The sequence below is a fragment of the Macaca mulatta genome, chromosome 14 (assembly GCF_049350105.2).
Source record: "Macaca mulatta isolate MMU2019108-1 chromosome 14, T2T-MMU8v2.0, whole genome shotgun sequence".
NCBI lineage: Eukaryota > Metazoa > Chordata > Mammalia > Primates > Cercopithecidae > Macaca > Macaca mulatta.
The window spans coordinates 76,280,404-76,292,640 of record NC_133419.1 but is presented as its reverse complement, the minus strand read 5'-3'; the positions used below and the strand labels follow the sequence as shown (position 1 = coordinate 76,292,640).

General features: G+C 41.2%; 1 protein-coding gene and 1 long non-coding RNA gene across 13 annotated transcripts in view; one reads left to right on the top strand and one right to left on the bottom strand.

Annotated features, from left to right (window-relative positions):
- UVRAG (UV radiation resistance associated) overlaps positions 1-12,237 on the bottom strand; it is a 329,617-nt gene that overhangs the window by 256,253 nt on the left and 61,127 nt on the right. For 9 of the 12 annotated variants that reach the window (XR_013404176.1, XR_013404177.1, XR_013404178.1 and 6 more), the window contains exon 4: positions 10,252-10,413. The exons of 1 other annotated variant lie outside the window; for it this stretch is intronic. Coding sequence is in view for 8 of the 11 variants with exons in the window: in XM_077963910.1 (XP_077820036.1) it covers positions 10,252-10,413 (162 nt within the window). In the remaining 3 variants the exon portion in view is untranslated. Of the gene's footprint in view, positions 1-10,251; positions 10,450-12,237 lie in introns of all 12 variants that reach the window. 2 more of the 12 variants (XM_077963913.1, XM_077963914.1) reach the window with 1 other exon arrangement.
- Positions 6,302-10,171, top strand: LOC144334392 (uncharacterized). The gene is made up of 2 exons (XR_013404182.1): positions 6,302-7,226; positions 9,853-10,171. It is a non-coding gene; the product is annotated as an uncharacterized LOC144334392 (long non-coding RNA).

Sequence of the window (12,237 nt, the reverse complement as noted above, 5' to 3'; positions counted from 1 at the left end):
GACCCATGTAAGCAATCTACAAACGAAATCTACCAAAAGAAGTACCAGATTTCATTTTTGAGTTTAACAAGGGTGTAGAATACAAGCTCAGTACAGAGATATATATTTCTACATATACTAGTAAAAAAATTGAAAACAGAAATATTAAAAAAGAAATACCACTTAAATTAGCAAAAAATCTATAGGTACAAATCTAACAAAATATGTGCAAGATCTGTATGCTGAAAACTACAAAACACTGATGCATGAAACCAAAGAAAATTTTTACAAATGGAGAGACATCATATCTATAGACTGAAAGACTCAATACTATTAAGATGTTAATTCTCCCCAAATTTTCTTAGATTCAACATCTATCAAAATCACAGGATTTTTATAGAAATTGACAAACTGTTCTAAAGTATATATGGAAAGGCCAAAGACCTAGAATAGCCAGAAAATTTTTGAAAACAGAACAAAGTTGGAGAACTCATTGACTGAATTCTAGACACATTTTAAAACTACAGTAATCAAGACAATTTGGTATTGGCATTAGGACAGAAATACACATCAATGAAACAGAACAGAGAGTCCAGAAACAGAACCGCACAAATGATTCTCAACTACTGATTTTCAACAAAGATGACAAGGTAATTCAATGGAGAAAGAATTGCCTTTGCAACAAGGAACAATTGTTCATCCATTTGCAAAACAATGAACCTTGCACTTTACATATAAAATTCAAAATGGATTTGATGTAAATGTAAAACCGAAAACTGTAAAACTTCTAGAAGAAAACTGACAAAAGAAAACAAAGGAAAAACTATTTGTGACCTTGGGTAAGGCAAAGATAAGACACAAAAAGCACGCAACACAATAGCAAAAATTGACATAGTGGACTTTACCAACATTAAAAAATGAAAAGACAAGCCACAAACTGGTAGAAAGTATTGGAAAAAACATATCTTATAAAGGACTGATTTATATCCAGAATACATAAAGAACTCTACAACTCAATAATTCAAACAACCTAATTAAAAATAAGCAACAGATCTGAACAAATACTTCACACAAAGAGAGAGAGAGAGACTGATCTCAAATAGACTTTTTTTGCTTACAGGGCTCAATTTAATTTTGTCATTAGGAAAATTCAAATTAAAACTACAATGAGATACCACCTCAAACCCATTAGAATGGTTAAAATTAAAAAGACTACAATCACAAATGCTAGTAAAGATGTGAAACAAATAGAACTATTATACATTGCTGATGGGAATGCAGGGTATTATAGTCACTTTGGAAAACTGGCAATTTCTTTTTTTTTTTTTTTTTTTTTTTTTTTTTTTTTTTTTTGAGACGGAGTCTGGCTCTGTCGCCCAGGCTGGAGTGCAGTGGCCGGATCTCGGCTCACTGCAAGCTCCGCCTCCTAGGTTTATGCCATTCTCCTGCCTCAGCCTCCCCAGTAGCTGGGACTACAGGCGCCCGCCACCTCGCCCGGCTAGTTTTTTGTATTTTTTTAGTAGAGACGGGGTTTCATCGTGTTAGCCAGGATGGTCTCGATCTCCTGACCTCGTGATCCGCCCATCTCGGCCTCCCAAAGTGCTGGGATTACAGGCTTGAGCCACCGTGCCCCGCCATGACTACTCTTAAATACTATTTTATTCTTTAACTGGTTTGTAATCAGGACCGCACTGTAGTGTCCTATCATGAATTTTATATTATTTTAATCAATGTTGGTATTTTATGTAAAATCAGGAAACATCAAAATTTTTTCAGTATCTTAGTTGTATTACTCTTATTCATTAATTGAGTTGTCAAGCAATCTAAGAGACTGTTCACCTCTGCTATTTGAAGTATGACTCTTCCTCTCAATTACTCCTTTTGGGATGATCTGAAAAAAATTGTCACAATTCATTCTTTGGGCCAGGCATGGTGGCTCACACCTGTAATCCCAGCAATTTGGGAGGCCAATGAGGGTAGATAACGAGGTCAAGAGATCAAGCCCATCCTGGCCAACATGGTGAAACTTCATCTCTACTAAAAGTACAGAACTCAGCCGGGCATGGTGACGTGTGTCTGTAAACCCAGCTATGTGGGAGGCTGAGGCAGGAGAATTGCCTGAACCCAGCAAGCAGAGGTTGCAGTGAGTCGAGATCACACCCCTGAACTCCAGCTTGGCGACAGGGCAAAACTTCGTTTCAAAAAAAAAAAAAAAAAAACCAAAAACAAACAAAAAACGCAATTCACTGCTTGATGTCTACATAATTTCTATTGATTAACTGTTTATTTTTTTGCCGAGATGGGGTCTTGCTATCTTGCCCAGGCTAGTCTTGAACTCCAGGGCTCAACCAATCTTCCCACTTTGGCCTCCCAAAGTGTTGGGATTATAGGTGTGAGCCATTGTGCCCAGCCTCTACTGATATTTGTCACTTATTTTTAAAAAATATGACTTTACTGAGGCATAGTTTACATATGAGGCATGTCATATGATCCATACTTTCAAGTGTACAATTCAATAATTCTTTTTAGATTTACCAAGTTTTAGAATATTTTCTTCACTCTCTAAGATGACTCATGACCATTAACTGGTAATCTCCATTTTTTCCCTCCTCACCCCTGCCCCAGGAAGCTGTTAACCTACTTTCTATCTCCCTATATTTGCCCTTTTTACACATTTCATGTAAATTGGATCATACAACATATATTTTGTTTCTGTCCTTTTCCGGACCATCCATGTCATAGCATGTATCAGTATTCCATTTCTTTTTACTGCTGAGTTCCTGTTTATTCCATTGTATGGGCACAAAGGTTGAGTATCTCTTATCCAAATTATTTGACACCAGAAGTGCTTTGGATTTTGATTTTTTTGGATTTTGGATTGTTTGTATTATACTTATTGGCTGAACATCCTAAACACAAAAATCTGAAATCCAAAAGGCTCCAATGGGCATTCTTTTTGAACTGCATGTCAGTGCTTAAAAAGTTTTGGACTTCGGAGCATTTTGGGTTTTGGATTTTTGGATTTGGGATGGTCGACCTGTACTATGTTTTGTCCCGGCATTTTGTTCATCCACGATGATGGACATTTATGTTGTTTCCAATTGTTGGCTATTGGGTCTATTTTGTTTTGCCAATGAATCTTGGGCCAGACTTGAGAAACAGCCTTTATTGTTAAGGTATGACACTTCTGAGGTTTCAGTGGAAAGCCTGGTTGGTTTGTTTGTTTGTTTCCAGATGAAGTCTCACTCTTGTCCCCCAGACTGGAGTGCAATGGGGTAATCTCGGCTCACTGCAACCTCCACCTCCTGAGTTCAAGCAATTCTCCTGCCTCAGCCTCCTGAGTAGCTGGGATTACAGGCGCCGGCCACCGCGCCTGGCTAATTTTTGTATTTTTAGTAGAGACGGGGTATCACCATGTTGGCCAGGCTGGTCTTGAACTCCTGACCTCAGGTGATCCGCCTGCCTCTGCCTCCCAAAGTGCTGGGATTACAGGCATGAGCCACTGCCTGGCCTAAGCCTGGGGTGTTTACCAAATCCCTTTAAGTTGGACTCAAACTTCTAATTCTATCCCCTTGTGATGGAAAACACCTGAAATCTCTGCTCGATTCTTTTGGCTTTCTATCTACTGCTTTCCACTGGGCTCCTTGGAGTCAACTCTGCTTATATGTTTTTTTTTTTAATTTTGAGATGGAGTTTCGCTCTTGTTGCCTAGGCTGGGGTGCAATGGCATGATCTCGGCTCACCGCAACCTCTGCCTCCCAGGTTCAAGCGATTCTCCTGACTCAGCCTCCTGAGTACATTAAAGGGATTACGGGCATGAGTCACCACGCCTGGCTAACTTTGTATTTTTAGTAGAGACAGGGTTTCTCCATATTGGTCAGGCTGGTCTGGAACTCCTGACCTCAGGTGATCTGCCTCGGCCTCCCAAAGTGCTGGGATTACAGGTGTGAGCTCACTGTGCCTGGCTGTGCTTATATGTTAAAGGGTCAGGCCAGACCTTTGGAAAGAAGAGGGGCATGGAGTGGGTAAGCCCCCAAATCTGTATATAGACTTATTTGGGGGCTTACCCCCTTTGTGCCCCTCTTCTTTCCAGGATTTCCCCTTCCATTTCTAGTCATTTTAGCAGCCCCTAATTCCACCCTTTAACATCTCAAGCAGCTTCCTGCTTCCTAGAGATTTCTGCCTGAGTCCTAGCTTCCATACACTGCTCAGACTGGGGAGTACCATCAGGAAGAAAGTATAGAAAAGGAGATTTCCCCAGTGTGGTTCCCATCTAGCTAAGGGAGGAGACCACCCCTCATATCGTCTTATGCCCAATTTCTGCCTCCAAAGAAAGAAGAAGTAAAAACTAAAAGGCAGAAATGAAATCCACAGGCAGACAGCCCGGCGCTGCACCCTGGGCCTGATAGTTAAAAGATCCACCCCTGACCTAATGGGTTCTGTTATCTATAGATTACAGACATGGTATAGAAAGGCACTGTGAAAATCCCTATCTTGTTTTGTTCCCATCTAATTACCGGTGCTTGCAGCCCCCAGTCACATACTCCCTGCTTGCTCAATCAATCACGACCCTCTCATATGCACCCCTTTAGAGTTGTGAGCCCTTAAAAGGAACAGGAATTGCTCACTTGAGGAGCTCTGCTCTTGAGACAGAAGTCTTGCCAATGCCCCTGGCCGAATAAACCCCTTCCTTCTTTAACTCGGTGTCTGAGGAGTTTTGTCTGTGGCTTATCCTGCTACATAACAAGGGTGAATCCCCTCCAATTTCGGACTGTTTTTGTTTGCTCTGCAGTGATTTCAAATCCTTGTTTTTGTTTTTTATTTTTTTATTTTTTTATTTTTTTTTTTGAGACGGAGTCTCGCTCTGTCGCCCAGGCTGGAGTGCAGTGGCCGGATCTCAGCTCACTGCAAGCTCCGCCTCCCGGGTTCACGCCATTCTCCTGCCTCAGCCTTCCGAGCAGCTGGGACTACAGGCGCCCGCCACCTCGCCCGGCTAGTTTTTTGTATTTTTTAGTAGAGACGGGGTTTCACCATGTTAGCCAGGATGGTCTCGATCTCCTGACCTCGTGATCCGCCCATCTCGGCCTCCCAAAGTGCTGGGATTACAGGCTTGAGCCACCGCGCCCGGCCTTTTTTATTTTATTTTATTTTATTTTTTTATTTTTTGAGACGGAGTCTTGCTCTGTCGCCCAGGCTGGAGTGCAGTGGCCGGATCTCAGCTCACTGCAACCTCCGCCTCCCGGGTTCACGCCATTCTCCTGCCTCAGCCTCCCGAGTAGCTGGGACTACAGGCGCCCGCCACCTCGCCCGGCTAGTTTTTTGTAGTTTTTAGTAGAGACAGGGTTTCACCGTGTTAGCCAGGATGGTCTCGATCTCCTGACCTCGTGATCCGCCCGTCTCGGCCTCCCAAAGTGCTGGGATTACAGGCTTGAGCCACCGCGCCAGGCCCAAAACTGGCAATTTCTTATAAATTTCAACATACATTTACCATTAGACCCATCAATTCCATTCCTGGAGACTTACCCAAAAGAAACACAAAGACCTATATTTAAATATTCATAGTAGCTTTATTTATTATGGTAGTGGTTACTCAACTCTATCCATTTTTCAAATTTAATGAATTGCACACTTTCAAAAGGGTGAATTTTATGACATGTAAATTGTACCTCAATAAACCTAACTTAAAAAAAATACTTTATTCAGAAGTCATTAACCCCTGATTCTATACAAGCTGGTCTAAATATCTCTTCCTCATACCACTCTCACAGCTCTCTATGAAGGTATTCATCAATCATCAGTATACCAGGTCTAAGAACCTTGTCCTGCAAATCTCTGGATCCTTAACACAAAGAACAACGCCTGGTAGAAAGTATATGATCTATCAATGAACCTAACTGATTCTGGCTATTATCCTAAAACGTCTTAGCCTCATGTTCCTCCATAATAATAACTCTAATCTTATTATTAGCAGTATGTTACTTGTTATAGCTATTTTATAGATAAGTTTTGACTTTCTACAATGATCTTAAGTTTCTATCTGGCTTTAAGAAACATGTTTTGTTTTTGTTTTTGTTTTGAGACGGAGTGTCACTCTGTCGCCAAGGCTGGAGTGCAGTGGCGCAATCTCGGCTCACTGCAAACTCCGCCTCCCGGGTTCACACCATTCTCCTGCCTCAGCCCCCCTAGTAGCTGGGACTACAGGCACCTGCCACCACACCTGGCTAATTTTTTTGCATTTTTAGTAGAGACGAGGTTTCACTGTGTTAGCCAGGGCAGTCTCGATCTCCTGACCTCATGATCCGCCCACCTCGGCCTCCCAAAGTGTTTTTTCTTTCCTTTTTTTTTTTTTTCCTGGTCTCTTGTTACTCAAGCATAACTAACTTTATACGAAGATACCTGAATGCCAACTCTCTGAAATTAGGGCGGGTTAGATGTAAGTTCAGCTGGGTATGTCAATAAGACCACCACCAAAGGAACCTGTGACTTGGAAAACATGATGAAGCCCATCTTCGCTGACCAAAAAAGCCCTTCAGGCCTAGAGCCCTGCAACCACAATGTTAAGAAGCACCATCCTCCACGAAATGTAGATACTTTCAGATAGAAGAGAAACAAGTACTTAATATCAGAGTCTATCCACAGAGAGCCAAGTATGGCATGTGGGAAGATAGCGTATATACTCCAGTGCAGGAATCTGGTTTGTCAGTCTAAAGGCAACAAGTACCTGGTAGCAAAAGAGAAAACAAAGGCCCTGGCCTAAACCAAAAGTCATTATTTTCTAAGTTTTAATTAAGATAATCCCTAAAACAGGAAAAAAAAAATGTATTTTTTTAGATGTTTAAATTGTAGTTTAGAATGTAGTTTAAAAAAACATATATATTATATGCACTGTTCTGGTCACTATAGGACACAAAATTTAAAAAATGTTAAGAGCATGATCTCACTTGTCTCTGGAATCTAAAAAAGTTGAACTCATAGAAATAGCAGAAAGGTGGTTAGCAGAAGCTGCGTGGAGGGGAGGAGGCTTGGGAAGATGCTGGTCAAAGGATACAAAATTTCAGTTAAATAGGAGGAATAAGTTCAAGAGACTACAACATGGTGACTACAGGTAAAAAATTTAAAAATCAAAAGTATGGTAAGCAAAATGAGCACAGAGATTTTTCGGGTTTTTTTAGATTTTCGGTTTTAGTTTTAGTTTTTTGTTTTTTTTTTGAGACAGAGTCTCACTCTGTCACCCAGGCTGGAGTGCAGTGGCGCCATGTTGGCTCATTACAACCTCCACCTCCCGGGTTCAAGCAATTCTCCCACCTCAGCCTCCTGAGTAGCTGGGATTACAGGCACGTGCCACTGCGCCCAGCTAATTTTTGTATTTTTAGTAGAGACAGGGTTTCACCATGTTGGCCAGGCTGGTCTTGAAACTAGGCCTCATAATTCCTAAGCCTCATAAAATTTAGAAAGCTTGGCCATCATGAAACTTAAACCCCAGATGGCCACAGATAGCCCCCCGATGTTCCCAGAACCCAAACAGAAAGACAATTCCGGGAAATAGCCTCATGGGGTCCCACCCTGATAGCCTCATGAGGTCCCACCCTGATAGCCTCATGAGGTCCCACCCTGATAACCTCATGGGGTCCCACCCTGACTCAATGTCCCCGATGTTCCCGGAATCAGCAATTCCAGGAAAGAACCTCCTAAGGTCCCGCCCCAACCAATCAGAATAAGATACCTTGCTCAGGCCATAGACAGACCCAATTACCACTCGCCTAAAGCTTTGTTTGAATTTCGTGCCCTAAGCTGTGTTTGAACTTGTGTTTGCCTATATAAACAACCTGTAACAAGCACTCGGGGTCCCAGGGCCAACTTAGAGCTTGGGACCCTAGCGCGCTAGTAATAAATAACTCTCTGCTGTGAATCTCGTGTCGGTGATCCTTCGCGGCGACCCCTGCCCAGGAGGGAATCGACAGTTCGGTTCCAACAGTCTCAAACTCCTGGCTTCAAGTGATCCTTCCGCCTCAGCCTTCCAAAGTGCTCCCAAGGTTACAGGCATGAGCCACTACACCTGGCCCAGATTTTCAGATTTTTAATCTGAAAAAATGCGAATGAAATTGTTTCTTTAGTAAGAAACATCTCAGAAAGTAATATATTGAATAAATATGAAGAAAGCATCAAGATGTTTATAGATAATCCATGACTAATATTTCATGGTTACCTTTAATAGTAGTACCAGAGGCATAACAAAGTAGAAACAGGATTCATTCCAAGGTGGGGTGGTGGGTTACCAAGGACCACATGTATATACCAGTGCAGTACAGGACAAAAAGAATGAATTTTTAAATCAGCCAGACTTGAATTTAAATTTTAGCTCCAGCTGTGTGATCTTGAATCATTTATTAAAGTCTCGGAGTCTCAATTTTTTTCATCTGGAAAATAAGGGCAATAATATCAACCTTCACAAGGTTGCTATAAATATTAATTATAATAATCTATATCTGATGATAGCAAATAGGTTTCATTTCATTTGCAATTCTGACAGATTCCTAGATTTGTCCTGGAACACTGTTAGAAAGGATTCCGAAGGCCTCGAGCGGTGGCTTATGCCTGTAATCCCAGCACTTCAGGAGGCCAAGGCAGGAGGACTGGTTGAGCCTAGGAGTTCACAACCAGCCCGGGTTGTGAAACATAGCAAAACCCCATGTGAAAGGAAAACATCTTGGGCCCCCAAAATCATTAAGGATTTTGGAAATTAAGGATCATTAAGGAAAACTCAAGCTGGAAACTGCTTAGGGCACCCTGCCTCCCATTCTATTCAAAGTCACCCCTCTGCTCACTGAGATAGATGCATATCTGATTTGCCTCCTTTGGAAGGGCTAATAAGAAACTCAAAAGAACGCAACCATTTGTGTATCACCTATCTGTAACCTGGAAGCTCCCTCCCTGCTTTGAGTCTTCCTGCTTTTGTTTCAAGTTGTCCTGCCTTTCCAGACTGAACCAATGTACTTCTTACACATATTGATTGATGTCTCATGTTTCCTTAAAATGTATAAAACCAAGCTGTGCCCTGACCACCTTGGGCACATGTCTTCCTGGGGCTGTGTCACGGGTGCATCCTATCTTGGCAAAATAAACTTCCTAAATTAACTGAGACCTGTCTCACATTTTCACACCCATCTCTACAAAAAACAAAATTAAAAATTAGCTGGGCATGGTGGTGCCTGCCTGTAGTCCCAGCTACTTGCTGAGGCAGGAGGTATTGCGGGATTCAGGCTGAGGCAGAAAGGATCGCTTGAGCCCAGGAGTTCGAGGCTACACAGCTATGATCACACCACTGCACTCCAGCCTAGGCACCAGGGCGAGACCCTATCTTTAATTTAAAAAAAAAAAAAAAAAAAAAAAAAGAAGTAAATAAAAGAAAGGAAGAAAGAAAATATTATGGAGCTACTTTTGAGCCCAGTTAAAAGATAACTGTAGAGGCCAAGCACAGTGGCTCACATCTATAACCCCAGCACTTTGGGAGGCCGAGGCAGGCGAATCACCTGAGGTCAGGAGTTCGAGACCAGCCTGGCCAACATGGAGAAACCCTGTCTCTACTAAAATACAAAAAATTAGCTAGGCATGGTGGCGCGTGCCTGTAATCCCAGCTACTTGGGAGGCTGAGGCAGGAGAATCGCTTGAACTTGGGAGGCGGAGGTTGTGGTGAGCCAAGATCGCACCATTGCACTCCAGCCTGGGAAACAAGAGTGAAACTCTGTCTCAAAAAAAAAAAAAAAGAAAAGAAACTGTAGTAGATTAGCTACATCAGTCATGGGTACAGCAAAGGTGGAGAACCAGCAGCAGCATATAATCCAGGCGCGTCATCCTGTGCTCAATAAATAGTAGTTGTTCTTATTCTTGGAATAACCCTACTAGTCAAAAGAGAGGTATTTAACATGATATTCCATATTTCAACTTAATTTTCAGATTCTAGGTGAGGACATCCAGTAAGACAGAAAAAGCAAAATGCTATGAGAAAGCACATTCTTTCCTAAACACACACACAAATCTGTCTTCATAAATTTCTTCAGATAAAGGTATTTTTTAAACTAGGCAATGATTCAAACATAACAACATAAGTAACATAAGTAAACAATAACATATGTAAATGATCATCAAGGTCTCTCTCAGTGATATAAGTAAACAGTCATAAGTCTCTCTTTATAATAGGAAATGTAGAAACAGAAAGGTTAGACAGGTTAATTTGGAGATGACAACTACTTGAAACCACAGTCTAAAAATTACCTGCTGACCCAAGTATTTCAGCCCATCCAAACAGACTTTCCATTCAATCAACAGCTGGTAGATGTTCTCCTTTCCACCCCATATCTTCACCACGAAACAAGACACAGATGTATCAAGACGGTCTGGCATAATTCCAAAATCGAGACTTCGCCACGTGGGATTCTGCTCATGAAAATGAAAACAGGCTTTAGGACAACTCTACTTGTTTACAATTATTTCAATTAGGTGGCAAATCATTTTGTTTTTCAAAACCAAAAGACCTCATAAATACATTAAATTGCAAACTTAAGTAAACCAAAAAGACATTACAATTAACATAAAAAGGGTGATAATGGTACTTTTGAATTTCTCTGCTTACTTATTACAGTCATTAGAAGAAGCGATATTCCCATTTCTCACTTACATGGTTTCATATGGTAATTCATTCATTTATTCAACATTTAATACATGATTATTAAGAGCCAACACATAAACAATGCCCTCAAAGAGTCTCCAACTTACTGCTGGATTCAAACCTCCATTTAAATAATTACACTGTTTTGTGCAAAGTTCAATAACAGAATTATGCATAAGGCTACACAGCAGCAGAGAAAGGAAAAATAAACTCTGACGAACAGGGGAAGATATCACAAAGGCTGCAAAACCTGGCTTTTAACAGACAAGTGGGCTTTCACCAGATTAAAATAAGGAATTTCAGGAAAAGGGGGACACAGTATGAAAAGGGCTCAGAGGTGTAAAATGCCAAGGTGTGGTCAGGGCATTCAGGACTACTGCTGGACCACACAATACAAAAGTGGCAGGACACAAAGCTGGACAGACACACAAGGAACTGAACTGAAGGATCTTTTATGCCTTTTACTAGGAGGGAATACTTCACTCTGTACAACAGTGGGGCCATTGAAATGTTTGCAAGTTGAAAATAACAAGGTCAGCTTTATGCTCTGAAAGAACATTATTTCTCATTAAGAGAATCATCCAGGGAGTTGAAACCCTCTCTGAAAAGTGAAAATGTTAAGGAGCTTTCATAACATCAAAGGAATGAACTACAATGTAATATGTCAACTACTTTCACTTATTTCCCCTACATTAAACATAAGGGCTTTCACTGCTGAATGTAAACAAAATCAACCTATGAAATTACAAATTTTCGTATTATGTAAATCAGTAAATCAAAGGGTCTTCAGATAAGGTTAACTAACTGTTCTTGGCTTTGTGGCAGTTTTTCTTCCTGACCAAAGTGTGAGGTGGGAGAGGACACTGAATACTACCACAAATAGCACGATGACAACCTAGCATGCACATTTATGCAGTCAGTTTTATACTGGATTGTATAAAACTAAATGCTAGCCATGCATGAATTTCAGTCTAAGATCAACAGAATTCCACTCTTATATGACCTCTACTCTGTATCTCACTATAACTGTTTTAGCAGTCCTGCTAAATAGGGGCAGAGATTCATCTAAATGTGAAGCCAACATTAAGGTCTGGGAGTAACTATGCTGACCCACACTACAAGAAATGCTTACAGTTCTTCAGGCTAAAGGGAAACAACACTGGATACAGACTTGGATCTAAGCGAAGGAATGGAGACCACTGGCGATCGTAAATATGTGGGTAAATATAAAAGACTATATGGCCCAAGGGTGAATGGAAGGGAGCCATCCATTTCTGATAATGACGGGACAATCCTTTCATTGAAAACTAAAATGTCAGCTAAAATATTTTTTAAATAATAATAATAATCACCCTTAACATCAAAGAATTTCCAAGTCAAGGAAGAAAGAGCCCAGAGAGATAAGTGGAGATCCAGAGGTCTTTGTTGTGAAGTCATGACAGATCTATACAAAGCCGTGGCTTTGGTTTTCTTTTTGGGGTAGAGACAGGGTCTCACTATGTTGCCCGCACCAGTCTCAAACTCCTAGGCTCAAGCAATGCTCCCACCTCAGCCTCCCAAAATGCTAGGATTACAGGGGTAAGCCACTGCAC